Genomic DNA, 17728 nt, shown 5'->3' on the forward strand with positions numbered 1-17728 from the left:
CACAAGTAAACCCGAAGAAATAGATGAATCTCTAAGGAGATATTTCATGAAGAGACTTCTTATCCCACTTCCAGACAGCACAGCCAGACATCAAATAATAATACAATTGCTCTCACAGCACAATTACTGTCTCAATGACAAAGAAGTTGCACTCCTAGTCCAGCGCACAGAAGGTTTTTCTGGACTGGATGTGGCTCGCTTGTGTCAGGAAGCTGTGGTTGGCCCTCTCCATGCCATACCACCCTCAGACCTCTCAGCCATTATGCCGAGCCAGCTGAGGCCTGTAACATACCAAGACTTTGAAAATGTATTCTGCAAGATTCAACCTAGCATATCACAGAAAGAACTTGATACATATATTGAATGGAACAAAATGTTTGGTTGCAGTCAGTGATAATAAACATTATAATGAATGCTGGCACACAACTCTAGGTGACCAAGGGGGTAAGAATCCTACTTGGCAGTGGCCTAAATGTTAAAGGTACCAAGGCAGCCACAATAAATTTGCATCTTCAGAGTGATGGTAGACTTTAATGTGCATCAAACAGCCAATGTTCTGAATTGAATGATGTGACAGTGAGCATATTTTAGTGCTCAGTTCTATTTAAGGAACCCGACACTCAAAAAGAAGCAGGGTGGACATAGGTTGACATTGGAAGGACATGAATCCTGTGTATTGATTCCATTCTGCTGTTCTTGAGATTTAGTTGCTGTCAAGTGCCTCAAGTGGTGCTTTATTTTTTTTGTTTGCCTCACAATTACATTGGTGGCATGTGCTAATATAAAGAGCTTTAACTTCAAACATTAATGGACTATAGATGAACACATAAGTTGAAAGACAGAGAGCCAGATTTTTTTGCCATGTTATGAGCAACAGTATTCCTCAATCCTGTCTGTTCTGCAGAAGGGATAAGAAAATGAATCTGGAACTTAATTTCTGTAGTTTATTTCTTTTGATGTTCTGTCTGCAAAAATGACAAACAAACAAAAAAAACCTCAGGAAAGTTGATTTGTACAGTACCTCAAAGGAATGTGTTGAAAGCACTATTTACTGCTGAGAGAGATGGTTGGCGTCATTGTTGCTTTATATTACAAATGTATGTTTACCTCAAAAAAAAAATTGGAAAGTGGCATGGAAAATTACTTTGAATGTATTTGGTTGATTCTAAAGAAAATGGCTAATGTCTCGCCATATTAATTTGTAACTGACTTCTCCCTATGTAAATGACACATTATTCAGAATGACGATTTACGATATTAAATCAAAGGTTTTTTTTTAATAAGTTCAGATGGTGCAAGTATTCTTTATATATATTCACAGAGACAAAAATTCTATGACTGTAATGAACTCAATATCAATCCAACAACTGCAAAAACATTGTAGTAAATTAGACTGTTTTATTAAAACAAAACTTCTATATATTAACGTGTAACCACTGACACTGTAGGTAGCCTTTATATATCCTGGCTATACATTTGGCCTCAGCATCATGTGTCGTACAGTTTGGCAGTTGACACATCGATCAAGAAGACCAGCAAATTGGTTGTAGTTGAATAAAAAAAGAGAGGGAGCACTTAAAGTGACCATTAAAGATAAATTCTATTTAAGTCTGGCCTACATGATAACTTGTGGTTGTGTTTGCTAAGGAACTCCTGTGACATGACTACACTGGTTCCAAAGAAACATGGAAGTAGCACGGTAAAAAAGAAGAATTGAGAAGCAACTTTTTGATGGTTGCAAAATATCCAACCTGCTAGGATTTTTCATGACCATTGTGACGTTGCTTGCCATCTTTCGCTATACAAACCCATTGCGGTCAAGACCACAAATTGCCATGTAGCCCCCAGCCATTACATCAGACCAAAAAAATGTTTGCTTACCTTGTAATTCTTCATTACTGGGGATTATGATTGGTACACAGAAGAGGTTTCAGCCTTCCAAAGTCAAGTTGATATATGGGCTGAAGATATTCAGTATTAGCACTGCAACCAAAATACATGCAAAAGTGAGATGTATTTATAGTTTTATTTTAAAAAAATGTACTGTGGGGTCTTGTAGCTGTGTTTGGTCCAGAAGAAATGCATTTGTACATCTTGTGATACAACATTATCGGTCTACACGAAAAGGTAACTCAAGTAGGCTTTAAAGAAACCCTATGCCCTTCCATTTCTGGAGAACTATTTTGTTGACACTTTTCCAAACTGGAAAATTAAGCTTTATTGCATAACTTTAATTTTACAAATATTTAACATTGGTTTATTTGTTATTAGTGTTTAATATGTGAAATTATTCCATGAGTTATTAATATTTTATGGTTGCCACTACTGGCTCTACGGAGTCTATCCTCATATGTCTGTTCACAATATGTTTTTAATAGTTGTCTAATACTTGTTGCATTTATGTTTTGTTTTTGTTTTGTCCCTAACATGTACTGTCATCTGTTTTGTTTTTTTTTGCAGTTTTGTTAATTACGACATATGACAGCTAATTGATGCTGGGTAACATGTTTGATCGAGGAGTAGTGTACAGATTATAGCTGTCTCACATCTGCCAACTCATGAATAGGACAGCTTGGCTATTCTGAATGTATTGTTTTGTTTACTTTTAATGGAAACAGTGGCAAAGCTATTCCAAGGCACTGGCAAGTGATGTACATTTTAGACATTTAAATAAATGCACTGAACGTCATACAAAAGAAATTCCATTACATTTTGCTGTTTTTTCTTCTGGTTTATTCTTCACATTTTTTTAAATAATTTTTAGGAAAAATTGATGTTAAAAATGAGGAAAAAAATGAAATTGCACTTCCAAAGACAAAAATACGCATTGAAAAATCAAACCTATTTTCCAAAAATAAATGGGTGCCAACAATGAAAATTGTAATTGCATGTCTCTTCTTCTTTAAAAATAGAAAGTTCATCTTCATTTTTTTCAGGAATAAATATATCGTATTAGCAAGTTATCTTTCTGTGAACAAAAAATGAAGGATTTTTTTTTTGTGGTTCGAAAATAACTATTAAACTTGTGTTATATTTTAATAAAAAAATATTCTAAATGCTAACAAAATAATCTTGTTACTATTAAATTGGGAATTTCATAAATGTTCATTTTATGTTATGCCGAATTTTATTTTTGGGGTGAACAAAATTTTCACTTTAAATTTTGTTTTTGCTTCACAAATATAATTTCATTTCATCAAAATGTATATGGTGGAACATTTATTGACTAACTGTTTCAGTTTAGCACCCTTCTCTGAATTGATTACAGTGGTAAAGTGAATAACATAGATTGCCATTAGAGATGAGCGAGTATACTCACTAAGGCACATTACTCGAGCGAGTAGTGCCTTAGCCGAGTATCTCCCCGCTCGTCTCTAAAGATTCGGGGGCCGGTGACAGGTGAGTTGGGGCAGGGGGGAGTGGGGGAGAGAGAGATCTCCTCTCCGTTCCTCCCCGCCCCCCGCCGGCCCCCGAATCTTTAGAGATGAGCGGGGAAATACTCACCCGAGTAATGTGCCTTAGCGAGTATACTTGCTAATCTCTAAGAGCGCCTACCCACTGGCGTTGCCGATTTTCGTGCGTGAAAAACGCAGCGTTTTTCACGCGTTTTCCGCGCCTTTTTCGCTGCGTTTTTCGCTGCGTTTTTCGTTAATTTCTATTGACAATCATGGGTGCATTTAAGAGAAAAATAAGGAGACATATGCCACTGACAGTTCCTATGTGAAAAATTGCAACAAAACGAAAAAAAAACCCCAAATGGACAAGAACACATTCTATGCTAATTGCTCTTCAGAAAAAACGCAATTTAGCATCGCAGGAAAAAAAATCGCCAGTGGGTAGGCACCCTAATTGCCATGTTACAATGCCACTAGAGATGAGCGAGCATACTCGTTAAGGCAAAATACTCGAAAGAGTATTGCTATTTTCGAGTACATGCCCGCTTGTGCCAAAAGATTCGGGAGGCGGCGGGGAGGAACGCGCGGGGGGGGGGGGGATCTCTCCCTCTCCCCCCAGCTCCCCTATGCTCACTCCCGCAACTCACCGCTCACCCCCGCCGGCACCCGAATCTTTTCTCATGAGCAGGCATGTACTCGAAAATAGCAATACTCGCTTGAGTATTTTGCCTTAACGAGTATGCTCGCTCATCTCTAAATGCCACCTATCAAGACATGGGTTATACTATACAGCAAGCAGTCAGTTATTGAAATTGATATGTTGGAAGTAGGAAAAATTAGCAAATATAAAAAGTTTTAGCAAATTTGAAAAGGGACAAATCGTGATTGCTAGGTGACTTGGTCGGAGCATCTCCGTAACACAGGTCTTTTGGGGGTGTTCCTGATATGAAGTGGTAAGTACCTTCCAGAGTAGTCCAAAGATGGATGGCTAATGAACTGGCATAGTTATAGGAACTCAAGGCTCAGTGATGCGCATGGGAATTCAAGTCTGACCTTTTTAGTCTACATTCATAGAAGACCTATCCTAACACAGATAGCTAAAAACAAGCTATGCTAAAAAGCCTGTAGAACACACTAAAGGCTGGTCAAAAGGGCCCAAACGTACCTCTCTTCACCACCAAACGTGCCTATATTGACACATAAGCATCAGAAATGGAGCATGAAGCAATGGAAGAAGGTAACTTGGTCTGATGAATCACATTTGCTTTTACATCATGTGTACAGTTGGGTGCATGTGTGTTGGTTACCTGGGGAAGAGATGAGTGATGGTCTGGGGAATGTTCTATTGGGAAACCTTTGGTCCTGGCATTCATGTGGATGTGCCTCCCACTTAAACTGTGTTGCAGACAAACTGCACACCTTCATGGTAACTCTATTCCCAAAGGTAACAGCTTCTTCAGCAAGATATGGTTTGGTTTGAGGAACTAAACTATTAATGGTTTAGTGAACATGATGCAATACTTAACATGTTGACTTCACTTCTAAATTCACCAGATTTCTATCTCATTGATCATCTATGAGATGTGCTAAAACAAAGTCAGATTCATGTAGGCCCACTTACAGGACTTAGAGAAACTGCTGCTAACGTTTTGGTGCCAAATACCACAAGATACCTGGAGTTCTTGTGGAGTCCATGCTTTTATTGGTTAGAGCTGTTCTGGTGGCGTGAAGGCCACCCTTATAACATTATGCAGGTAGTTTAAAGGTTATGGCTAATTAATATAGTCTATTACGCCAGGTATATATCTTTATGCAAAGGTAAAAATATATAACTAAGTGAAATCATAGAATCTTAGACGGTAGAGTTGGAAGGTACCTCTAGGGTCATCGGGTCCAACCCCCTGCTCAGTGCAGGATTTACTAAATCATCCCAGACATATTTGTCCAGCCTTTGTATGAACACTTTGATTGAAGGAGAACTCTCCACCTCTCATGGTAACTTGTTCCACTCATTCATCACTCTCACGATCAGAAAGTTTTTTCTAATATTTAATTTGTGTCCCCTCCCTTTCAGTTTCATCTTATTGCTTCTAGTCTTTTCTTGAGAATAGGGCTGATCCCTCTGCACTGTGACAGCCTTTTAGATATTTGTAGACATCTATTAAGTCTCCTCTCAGCCTTCTTTTTTGCAAACTAAACATTCCCAGATCCTATAACTGTTCTTCATAGGACATGATTTGCAGACCGCTCACCGTCTTGGTAACTTTTCTCTGAATTTGCTCTAATTTGTCTCTGTCTTTTTAAAGTGGAGTGCCCAAAACTGGACACAGTATTCCAAATGAGGCCTGACTAAGGAAGAGTAGAGGGGGATAATTACCTCACGTGATCTAGACTCTATGCTTCTCTTAATACATCCCAGAATTATGTTTGCCTTTTTGGCTGCTGCATGACATTGTTGACTCATGTTCAGTCTGTGATCTATTAGTATACTCAAGTCTTTTTCACATGTGCTGCTCCTTAGCCCAATTCCTCCCATTCTGTATGAACCTTTTTCATTTTTCTTGCCCAGATATAGGAATTTGCATTTCTCCTTGTTAAATACCATTCTGTTAGTCGCCGCCCACTGTTAAAGCTTTTCTAGATCTTTTTGAATACTCTCTCTCTCCCCCAGTGTTAGCAATCCCTCCTAGCTTTGTGTCATCGGCAAATTTGATCAATTTCCCATCAATACCTCCCTCCAGTTCATTTATAAACATGTTGAACACCACTGGGCCTAGGACAGAGCCTTGTGCCCCCCCCCCCCACTTGCCACATTCTTCCACTTGGGTGTGCAGCCATTTATGACTACTCTTTGAGTTCGATCACTCAGCCACTTGTGAATCCACCTAGTTGCCTTGTCAGTCCCATATTTGGTCCTTTGTTCAATAAGTATGGTATGGGATACTTTTGTCAAATGCTTTACTAAGGTCAAGATATGCTAAATCCTCTGCTTTTCCTTGATCAACCCAGTCGGTGATTCTGTCATAGAAGCAAATTAAATTTGTCTGGCATGACTTGTTTGTTACAAACCTATGCTGGACTTGCTTAATTACTCCATTTCTATCCAAGTACTTGCATACATGCTGTTTAATAATTTTAAAAAACAGATACAAAATAGGATTTTACAAGTTCAGCCTTCTCAACATCATTTTCAACCAATTCCCTATTTTCATCTTGTAAACATCCAATAGCATCTTTGACTATTCTTTTGCTTTTGACATACCCCCAAAATCCTTTTTTATTGCTTTTGGCCTCTGTTGCAAGCCTCAATTCATTATTAGCTTTAGCTTTTCTGACACTTGCCCTACAGTTTCTGCAGACTGCATTATATTATTCTTTAGATATTCCCCCCTCTTTCCATTTGATAAACATATTTTTCTACCCTTTTAACATGTCTACAAGTTCTGTGTTCATCCATCCGGGTCTCTTGAAATGCTTCCTATTCTTCCTTCTTTTAGGGATTGTTAACGATTGTTCTTTAAAAATCTCATTTTGCAATATTTCCCAACCTTCTTGTACATTTATATCCTTAACAACATCCAGCCATTCTTCCTACCCTCTTTCTGATTTCATTAAAATCTGCCTTTCTAAAATCCAACCTTGAGGTCTGAGTTTTCTCAGGTCTTCCTCCCCTTTTTATCCAAAATTCAAGGATAACTTGATCACTGCCTCCTAAGGCCCCGGCCACCCTTACTTCCTCAACCATTCCCTCCCTGTTGGTAAGAATTGGGTCCAAGATAGCAGATCCCCTTGTTTTCATCACAGCATGCTCCATCTCAGTGCAGATCCTGCAAGGACAGCTTCCATTGAAGTCAATGGAAGCCATCTGATCTGTGGTTGGATGGGTTGCGGATTCCGCAGGAAAGCAGGAAATAAAAAAAAAAACTCCACTGTGCATGTATGGCGGTGTGCCAGCCGGCGCTTCCGCACACATCTGAAAATGAAGACCTGGATGGGTAAGTAATAGACCTGCAGTGTCCTCTGCCATGGGCAGGTTCGGATTCCGCTGTGGGCTCCTGCATGCGGAATTCAATCCGCCCATGGAGGCCTAATATCGCTGAGATGCAGTGAAATTTGCTGCTGTGGAATTCTGCACCAATATCCACAGGCCGAACTGTGGATTTTGATGCTCTATTGCAGACTACTTTAAGCCATTTTCTTTTGCATTAAAATGTTGATGAAGTTTGAGGATTTGGATGCAAAATTCACTGTCACTTGCGGCACAGAATGTGGCTACTTTCACCCATATGAATAGTCTCTTGGGGACCTTTCACATATGTGAAATATGCACCTAAAGAAGCAGAAAATTCTGCACCAAAGTGGGTTATGGAGCAGAAATCCACAGCAGCAGGTTAAGCTGTGTCTTTAGGTGTGTCTTGCAGAAGTATCCTACATGTGTACAATGCTCTGTAAGGGACCCTTCACCGTTATGTTATCTTTAGTGATTGAAACAATGAGCATGACCTACAATGAGATAATCATGGTGTGCAGCTTTGTACTCATGGTTTTGCCAGGAACTTGCTGATTTGGTTGTTAGTGAATGGAAATGTATAAAAACCTGCACAGCTGCTGATGGGAATTTAAATGCTTTTAGAAATGATGCTATTTTGCCCCTAGGGATTACCATAAACAATATCATCAGACCAAGGAGCTAAATCAAATCTTCTGTCAGTGGGAAAAGTGAAATGAATTAATCATATAATTATGCTGAAGTGGTTGAATATTCTTGCTTACTAATGAAGATCAGGGGTAGATTACCAACCAGCAGTTCTGCTGGCTATTTGGGATACACCTGCAAGTCCAACAAAGTGCTCACCTGAGGCTGAATTCAAAAAAGCTAGGAATGGATTCAAAAGGAAATTAAATTTTGAAATCGATAACTCTTTTATATCCACTCCTGTATTTGGCCCAAAAAACATAATCAAAAACTCCAGCCTGACACAAATAAAGGGCTCCAACTGATTGAAAAATGACAAATCCTCAAACTATGATTGAAAAAGAAGGCTTGGCCATCCTCAAGATACAGAATTACTCTAGAATAGACACTTTGAACATTTTGTAGAAACCAAAGTATTATGATCTAGCCCAAATACCTACATGTTCTTTAGTATATGTCGGTAAGTTTGCATGACTAAGTTACAAATGGTCTATGTCAGAGACTTTTCACAGACACCAATATACTTATTTCTCTGCTACTGGTGTCTTCCAGAACTTTTTTCCTGTGCATAAACAACTAGTGTTCTTAATAGGTCTTGCTCCACGAGCACTGATGTTGACGTCACAAAAAACTGCAGTCACCAAAACATTCAGCCCAACTTTATGCCACTACGCATATTGTATGTCTACTTGTTTAACCGTTTTGGCTCGATATTATGTTGCAAGTGTGTATTTCTTATATAATAATCCAGTATTTTAAGAAAACCTGACAGTGGGAAGCAAATCAATTGATTCTAAGGAAAGCAAAAAAAATCCCTGAAGTAGAGGCCAATTTTCCTCATTTTAGGGGGAAAACATTAATTCACTACTCCACATCTGGCAATCAGAATAATTCCCTGGATCACCGCCCCTTCTGAAGTATCCAGTGGCCATAACATGTAATATTGTTATGCTTAAGAAAGGCATCCAGGCCCCTTTTAAACTTTTAGTGAGTTTTCTATCACCACATCCTCTGGCAGAGAGTTTCATAGTCTTACTGCTCTTTCAGTAAAGAACCCCTTTTTATGTCTGTGTAGAAACCTTCTTTCCTCTAGACATAGAGGGCGCCTACTTGTTAGTCACAGTCCTTGGTATACATAGATGATGGGAGAGATCTCTGTATTGTCCCCTGATATATTTATACATAGTTGTTAGGTTACCCCAGAGCCGTCTGTTTTCTAAAATTATAACCCTAATTTTGATAACCTCTCTGGGTATTGTAATCCGCCTATTCAGCTTATTCACTTAGTTGCCATCTTTGTACCGCTTAATCTCTGATATGTCCTCCTTGAGTACTGGTGGCCAAAACTGTCCACATTGTTCCATGTGTGATCTGATGAGTGAGAAAGAACAATGTTCTCGTCGTGTACCCCTTTTACCTCTTTTGGTGCACCCCATGATCCTATTTGCCTTGGTAGCAGCTGCCTGACACTGGTTGCTCCAGTTAAATTTACAGTTAACGAAAATTCTCAAAATCTTTTTCCATGTCCGTTTTCCCAATTAGTGTGTAATGGCATAATGGTAATGTTAAGACTGCTAAGAATGGAAACTCTCATAATTCTATCCCAAATCTTCAAGATATAGAATTATTCCTCTTCAAAAGTAACTTTTTGTACAATGAAGACGAAACATATTACATCTGCACTAGAGGAATACTACTGAGATGAACATCTTTGAAAGGCATCATGCAGACTGACTACAGAGGAAGAAATTAAGAAGTTTTTATATTTTAAGAAAAGAGGGTTTGCTTTATTCGAGGAGCAGTGATACACCTGTCCATGGGCTGTGCCTAGATCTGCAGATCAGCCCATTCACATTAATGAGCTAGACAGGTGTCCCCAAATCCTCGTTCTTGGTTGAAGATCAGTATGAGCATACACTCTATAGGGGTCAGTGGAAATGCCAGAAACAAAAAATACTTATCCTCTATTTTTAGGATGAGGTGATATGTATTGGGACAACATATTTAATAATTTTACATCAGATTTAGAATATTTGTGGGTAAATTATTTGCTACGGTATAGAAAAAAAAATGGTGGGTGATAAGATAGCAAATATATGAGGCCTCTGTAATAGTTTACTATACCGGTAAGCAAAATTTGTAAAAATTTGCTTTGTCCGCTTCCCTCAACTTTTGAAAAAAGTTTGATTTGGTTCAAATAACTGAAGCGGGCATCCAGCAAAAAACTGGTGTGTAACACTGTCTTAAGAGCAATTACAGCCACATATAACACTTGAGAGCGTTATACAGAGGACTAGTCTTGAGCAAACTGAACCAGTACAATCCTGTTTTGGGTAGAACTTTGCTATAAGTTCAGTTCCAGTTTGTACCAAACTGAACTCTTAGCAAGGTTCAACCAAAATAGGGTTCTACTGATTCAGTTTGCTCAAGACTACTTTAGTATAACAGCAGATTAATATTTTTAGTCATTTAGGGTTACCAACAGGTGTTCACCAAATCGAGCTAGAATAATGGCGGATTATATAAAAGATACATAGAGAAAATTTGGTTTTCTATTGGGGTATGACTGGGAACATACTGATGAATGAAAAGAAACCTAAGTAAGAATGCCATTAAAAAGAACATTTGATTCAAGAACAAGATTTATCAGGGCATGTACTGTATCATAAGAAATTAATACATCATTAAAATTTTACTGTGCCACAAATTACTATTATAAAAGAAAGACTTTGAAGACACGGAAATTAACACTTAGAATTTTAGATAATATTCCTTGGCAGAAATACATAAATTGACTTAAAGAGATATTACCATCATAAACCGTGCTAGCAAACCACATGGATAAGCCTTCCCTTTATCATTCATTGGGGTATATCAACTGGGATTTTAAAGAGATAGGAGCTGTTTTTGGCTTTTTTCCTCTGCAGTGCACTCCTGTCCACCTGCTGTGCTGGAAACTGCAACACAACTTTATTCAAGCTAATGGGGTTGCGTCACAGGTCCTTGAACATCAAATGAATTGAGAACCCCTTTAACATGAGAACCACTACAAGAGCACCAGCAAACAGTTAATTTTGATGCAGCAAGTTGTCATCTCGACTGTAATAGTAAAACAAAACTTGTCTAAAGGAACCAGTTGAGCACTATTTCACAGTTGACTTATGGAACTAGTCTACTCATAGTGCTTTTCTTCTGATTTACAGTCTCTATTATAGTCTAGACCTCGCAAATGGCGTAAAACATACATTTTTCACCAACTACAGTTAGCAGCTATAGTATTTTCTGAACTACCTGCCAAGAGGATTATGCCAGTGTGGCTTGCTTGTCATGGTTAGAAGAGGCTTCAGCTGTAGCCTGGTAGAAATCACTGAGAATTCTCCGGAATGAAATCATTCAAGTAAGTAAAACTTTTGGACATGTCAAGGTCCAAGGGAATTTTCACATAAAAGGGTGATCTGGGTAGGCATCCTTTCACATAGCTTTTTCTTCTAAGCTGTGGGTTTTTGTCTGGTTGTTCCATATAAATCCCTGACCACAGTATTCAGACAGAACCCTGTATGGAACCATAGACTTTATGAAACGAAGACCACTCTGGTATATAATTTCCAGATATTGTATTAGGATGTGGCAGGCATGGGACGACGTTGAGAGAACACTGGAGGACGAGCAAGTTAGTGACCGGAGAACTGGAAGTCTAAGTCTCTAGAGTCCATTTTCTTCTTGCACTGTAGACTTTGTTCATAGTGCCAGGCTACTTTACGCTAGAAAGTAACAAGATTATGTACTACGCTTCACAAGATGATCCACACATCCATTTAGCGGGAAATCTTTTATTATTATAGAAATTCTAGATAATTTACAATAGGAATTATGGGTAATTTGAAAGTTTAAGTCTGCACTCATGGCATAGACAGATTGGAGCCAAGTTCATATCCCGACACACAACATAATCTATGTTAACATTTTAATGTACCTTGTATCATATATGATAAGTATGGGGCCCTCGGGCAAGTACTCATCAGGCCCATGCATTAAGATGGCACGGGCCCCTATTCTGGTAGACTCACACTTTTAATACTGACAAAGTCTTCTGTAGAAGGTCAGCTTTTCTCTTTTCTCTGCTCCAAATTATGTCTGTCTATGCGTCTGTGTCACCATTTCAATAAGTTGCCTTTGCGGAACATAAATAAGCAATAATGAATGTCGGCAGTGCCAACATCCTTTATTGCTTATCTATATTAAAGTGGCCCTCCGGTTTCAGGCCACCTTTAATTCACCAACTGGTTGAGGCCATGACTTTGCAGGCAGCTCAGTGAACTCTGGAGATTTTTTTAAAATCATTGTCTGTTGGTTGGCAGTGATTATTACTATGTTCAATTGTTTATGCATCTTTCCCCCTCTACCAGCACCCGATGGTACCCTAGATATCTTCAAAGTCTACCAACACCCCTATTTTACAGTGTTTCCCCCAAAATAAGACGCTGTCATATTAACCGTTGCCCCCCAAAAAGCACTGTCTTATTTTGGAGAGGGGCCTATTCACCTGGTCCGCGGCATCCCAATGCCTCAGGATGGTCTCTGGCAGCACTGCGGCAAACTTTAGTGTCCTCCCCGTCTGCCATCTCAACTTTTTCTAGTGACGGGGCTTTGAATACCCTGCCTCCAGCAAAGCGAGCACTCTGATTGGCTAATCGAGTGCCAGCAGCCAATAACAGCCGGCACTTGATGAGCCAATCACAGCCCTTCAGGGATGTCATTCACTGATTGGCTGCTGGTGCTTGATTAGCCAATCACAGCGCTCGCTTTGCTGGAGGTGGGGGATTCAAAGCCTCATCACCAGAAAGAAGCTGAGATGGCAGACGGGGAGGACACTGCAATTTGCCGCAGCCATGCTGAAGACCATTGGGACACTGTGGACCAGGTGAGTATTGATTTTTTTTTTTATGCGGGTTTGCTAGGTCTTATTTTTGGGGGGGCTTTTATATTTCAAGCTTCCCTCAAAAACCGGGTTGGGTCTTATTATCGCGGTAGGATCAATTTTCGGGGAAACACAGTATGATGTATGCTTAACTAGTATATCTTAACTACTTGGAGTACTTACGTGTCTATTAATTGGCATTCTGTATGATATTTGGATACTTGTATTTCACACAATATTCTCTGTTTTATCATTTGTCTTGGTATTGCAGCTATTGCATATGGTATTGCAGCTCACCCCATTCACATGATTGGCATTTAGATGCAATTTCAAATAAAATCCATAAATAAAAGTGGCACGGTTGCTGGAGAAAGCAGCCATGTTCTTTCTTTTTTAATCTTGTACCTCATACCTTTAAAATGAATCTGTCATAATTTCTGAGGGTAGCAGAAGGTAGTGACAGGCACGCTGAAGACAGTGATATGTCTGTTAAAAATATTAGTAATTTGTGAGAAACATGCATTTTATTAGTAGCAGCAGTACACACAAGACTAGTCCTTCATATTTATAAGCTTTGGTTAGTCCCACCCTTTACACACTTTGGCCACTGATTGACAGCTCTCTCCCTATTACTATGCATAGGGAGGTAGCTGTCAATCAATGGACAGCTAACAGGGTGGACTTGGCTAGCACTGGGCAGGACTAACCGATTTTCATAAACATGGAGAATTGGTCTTCAATGTATGGCTTCTACTAATAAAATGCAACCTTCTTCCAGACCACTGCATGTAATAACAGTAATCAGTGTGCATTCTATCTTAGCTGGTGACCGATTTCTTTTTAATTCCACAATTAGAGAGAATTGGAACATCCTTCCACCGTGTACTTACAGGTTCTCATTGTTATAATTTTATGAACATTCAGAACTCTGGTTCACAAATCTAATCTTTGGTACCATATAAGCCCTTAATACAAAACTATCAATTGGTTACAAACTAATTTTGCTGATGGAACAATCTAGATATAAAATTAATGCAATAGTCAGTCTACTGACCATTTATGTGCAAACTGGTGCCACAGTTAAGGTTATTGCAAGAAATACAAAATCTTCCAGCTTTACCAGACAGTCAGACATGGATGAAACAAAGACAGCATGAAGGAGCAAGATGTTCTAAAAAAACAAAGGATAAATGAAACTTTCCAAAGGTTCAGATATATAAGGCATCAAGGTGCTGAGATGTTCTTATAGTTAAAGGCTTTTTTTCCCGTTGATTTTCTAGATGTTCTACGTTCGTTAAAATAACTACAGCAGTACTATAACAGTGCTAAGAGAGGTTCTGAATGTTATACTACTTCCTAAAGGGTATATGCAGCCTTACAAATATTTTTCTTGTTTTAACTAATTCTGTGTAACCAGCCACCTTTCTGACCTTTTGTCTTTCTATGGTTAGAGACTAATCATCCTGATCCTCTAGCCATACTCCTTTCTATTTGTTCTCTATTTTTTGTAAACCTGCACCTCAAGAACATCGCAAGAATCTGCCCCTTTTTCACCGTGCACACGCTAAAAATGCTCACCGTTGCCCTAATCCATTCTCGGCTTGAGTATTGCAATTCGCTGCTGATCAGCCTCCCCCGTGCCAGACTCTCCCCTATGCAATCCATCCTAAACACGACAGCCAGATTCCTCTTCCTGTCCAGCCGCTACTCGGACACCTCTGTCCTGTGCCAGTCACTGCATTGGCTGCCTGTCAAATATAGAATTCAATTCAAACTTCCTATCCTCATCTATAAAGCTCTCTATAGCACCGCACCGCCCTAAATTGCCTCCCCCATCTTAATCCACCTCCCAGCCCACGCCCTCCACTCCGCTAATGGAAATCAGATTAAGTGCCTCTTTAATTTGAATCTCTCATTCCCGCCTCCAAGACTTCTCCAGAGCAGCACCAGTCCTCTGGAACTCACTACTCCAAACTATCTGGGCAGTCCCCGACATACAAAACTTCAGTTGCGCTCTAAAAACACACCTCTTTAGGGAGGCATACCACAACCCCTAAATCAAACCCCTCCCTACTGCACCTGATAACATGCTCCCTGACCTACTGACTGCAATCCCTGCTAGCCGCAACCAACTGTCCCTTCAGTGATACCGATTCAGACACCACACGGCTTATGTCTCACCATTGTCTGAGTATAGCATCCCACACTCTCCATCTTACCATCTGTATCACCCCATTATCTGTAGTATGTAAGCTCATTGGAGCAGGACCCTCACCCCTACTGTTTCTATCAATTGATTGCCTCATGTAACAGTGGTTGTTGTACCTTTTTGTATTTGTTCTCCCCTGTCTTGTAAGCGCTATGGAATATGTTGGCGCTATATAAATAAAGATTATTAATATTATTAACCTACTAATGTGTATAAGGGTACATTTACACAGGCCGACTATCAGCCCAAAAAATCGTTTAATATTTTGAGTCCCACTTTCGATGTTCTCCTATGCAAAAGTAGGGCCCAACATGGTACTAAGCGAGAAATCACTCATTAGTCAATAGTCGCTTTGTTTTAGATCACTGAAATGAAGCGAGCAATGAGCGACTTTTTGCTCATTGTAATAATACCCTAAGCGAGAAACAGACAGATGAAAGAGAGTGTGACTGCCGGATCAGACTATACAAAGTTTCTTTGTAGTCTGTTACTAATGCTCCTTTTACACAAGCCGATTCTCATTTGAAGGAGTGCATGAGTGAGTGATGTAACCGCTAACTCGTTCACAATCGTTTGAACTTGCATAGCCTGTTTAGACAGGGAGAACATCGTTGAGAATCGCTCACTTCTCGTTCAGCGGTTCACCTTCTATGTGAAACAATGAGTGGAGAGTAGTGAACAAGCAGCCGCTGATATTTATACTGGCTGAAATGAAAGGACTCCAAAGTATTGGATTCCAATGCATTAATTTACATGGGTGATTTTTAGCTGCAAGAAGAAATTGCGACTGAAAATCAACGTTGATTTTCAGACGCGATCTATCCTTGCAGGGTCAAAAGACAGGCCATGACCTATCTTTTGACGCACATTGCAGGGAGCTCCCATTGAATCCTTTGGAAGCGGGGGAAAAAAAGAGAGGTGAGGGAGTTCATGGCTTTGGCGCTCATTTAAGAAGACAGCTGGATCTATTTAGCTATTTAAGCTAAATAGAGCCATTCTGCCGACCGCTGATGCAGCGTCCTTTTCACGTGATGTGGCCGTGTGATTGGCCGAGAAAACGCTAATTCCTTTTGGAATGCAGCATCGGCGTAATTTTTTTGACGTGATGCAACCTCCATGAAAAGGAGGCCTAGGTCTACATAGAAGCTGTAGACACAATCAAGTAGTCGATGTTTTCAATTACAATTATTCACAAAGCTGTACTTTGTATGTTTGAGATACACTGGAGCAATAAAATAGAACAGGTTATGAAGGTGGACATCCCTTTTGGACAATCCCTTTTTATTGGAAGGGTCCCCCAATAATTTAATGAATGGGTCACAAGATGACACACTACTTAGACCACCAAAATTCTTTGATCTATATGAGAAACTGGCAGGAAGTACTCAATTATATGCCTGCCCCATAGTACAGATAGGAAAGCATTATACAGTTCCCATTTAAATCAGTGGTCCACCATGTAATATACAGATGTTTTTGGGCTACCAGAGAGATGCTGTTTGTAACCAAAAGTGACAACAGGAAGTATAGAGCAATATCCCTATAAGTCAAACTAACATAATTACCAAACTTGACACTGTTTTAACTTTCACTTTACTATGTGGCAAATTTTCCATTGTGGTTGAAAATACTTCTTAGAGGGGTTTTAAAACATTTTCACAATCTAACTATGACAGCCAGTCATTTGCGGCAGCTGTAATGTCAATTTTGAAAGTTTAGCACTACTGTGTCATGGCAGCTGGTCATGACCAGCAGCGTCCTCTCCCTTCTTCTTGGATGTGATTAGTGCCATGTTCACTATATTGTCTGTAGCAGATGGTGCATTTTTTGCCAGTTTCCTGGTCCCCAGGAATCTGCAGCACTGTTGTAGTAACTAGTGATGAGCGATTAGTGGAATAATCGGTTTATGTTGGTTTCGGGTTGATGTCATGAAAATCATCGGGAATCAAGACGGTTAATTCAAACTTCCATTTAAGTTAATGAGACTAAAAATCAAGTTCACTAACTTGTCCTATAGAGGGTCCCCAATGCAGCCAAAGCCCTGCAAATTTCATGGGAATACAGCTACACATCTGGGGAATGCAGTGCTTCTCCCAAAAATTGGTCAAAATAGTGTACAGGGGTGTAGGGGTCAAGCATTTCACAGGAGTGTCACTAAAAACAAAAGAAGGTCCATGAAGGGTCTCCTAGATCAAAAATTGTGCCAAGGAAGACAGCAGGTGTGCTTTTTGCTTTAAAAGCAATGTCATACATTTTACAAGGAGAAATTTTGCCAAGTGAAAACAATACTCAAGCACTGGCCTGCTCCAAGGAACAGCTGTAGAGCTATGCAAGACAGCAGGTGTGGTGCTTGTTTTAAAAGCAATGCCATAAAGTTTGCAAGGGACAAATTCTACCAGGTGACAGAACAGCCAAGCACGTACCTTCTCCAAGGAAGAGCTGTAGAGCTACAGTTGTTTATTGTTCAAAAATAGAGAAGGACAATATCAAATATTATAGAAAAAAGGGGC

General features: G+C 39.6%; 1 protein-coding gene across 1 annotated transcript in view; it reads left to right on the forward strand.

The window, feature by feature from the left end:
- The window catches only part of FIGN (fidgetin, microtubule severing factor), a 152726-nt gene extending 149825 nt beyond the window's left edge, over nt 1–2901 (forward strand). Inside the window, exon 3 of the mRNA XM_066575929.1 lies at nt 1–2901. This exon is cut by the window's left edge and continues 1834 nt beyond it. Within this exon, the coding sequence (XP_066432026.1) occupies nt 1–394 (394 nt within the window). The 3' untranslated portion in view covers nt 395–2901.
- The last annotated feature ends 14827 nt before the right edge of the window (nt 2902–17728 follow it).

This window comes from Eleutherodactylus coqui, chromosome 8, assembly GCF_035609145.1.
Source record: "Eleutherodactylus coqui strain aEleCoq1 chromosome 8, aEleCoq1.hap1, whole genome shotgun sequence".
NCBI classification, from domain to species: Eukaryota; Metazoa; Chordata; class Amphibia; order Anura; family Eleutherodactylidae; genus Eleutherodactylus; species Eleutherodactylus coqui.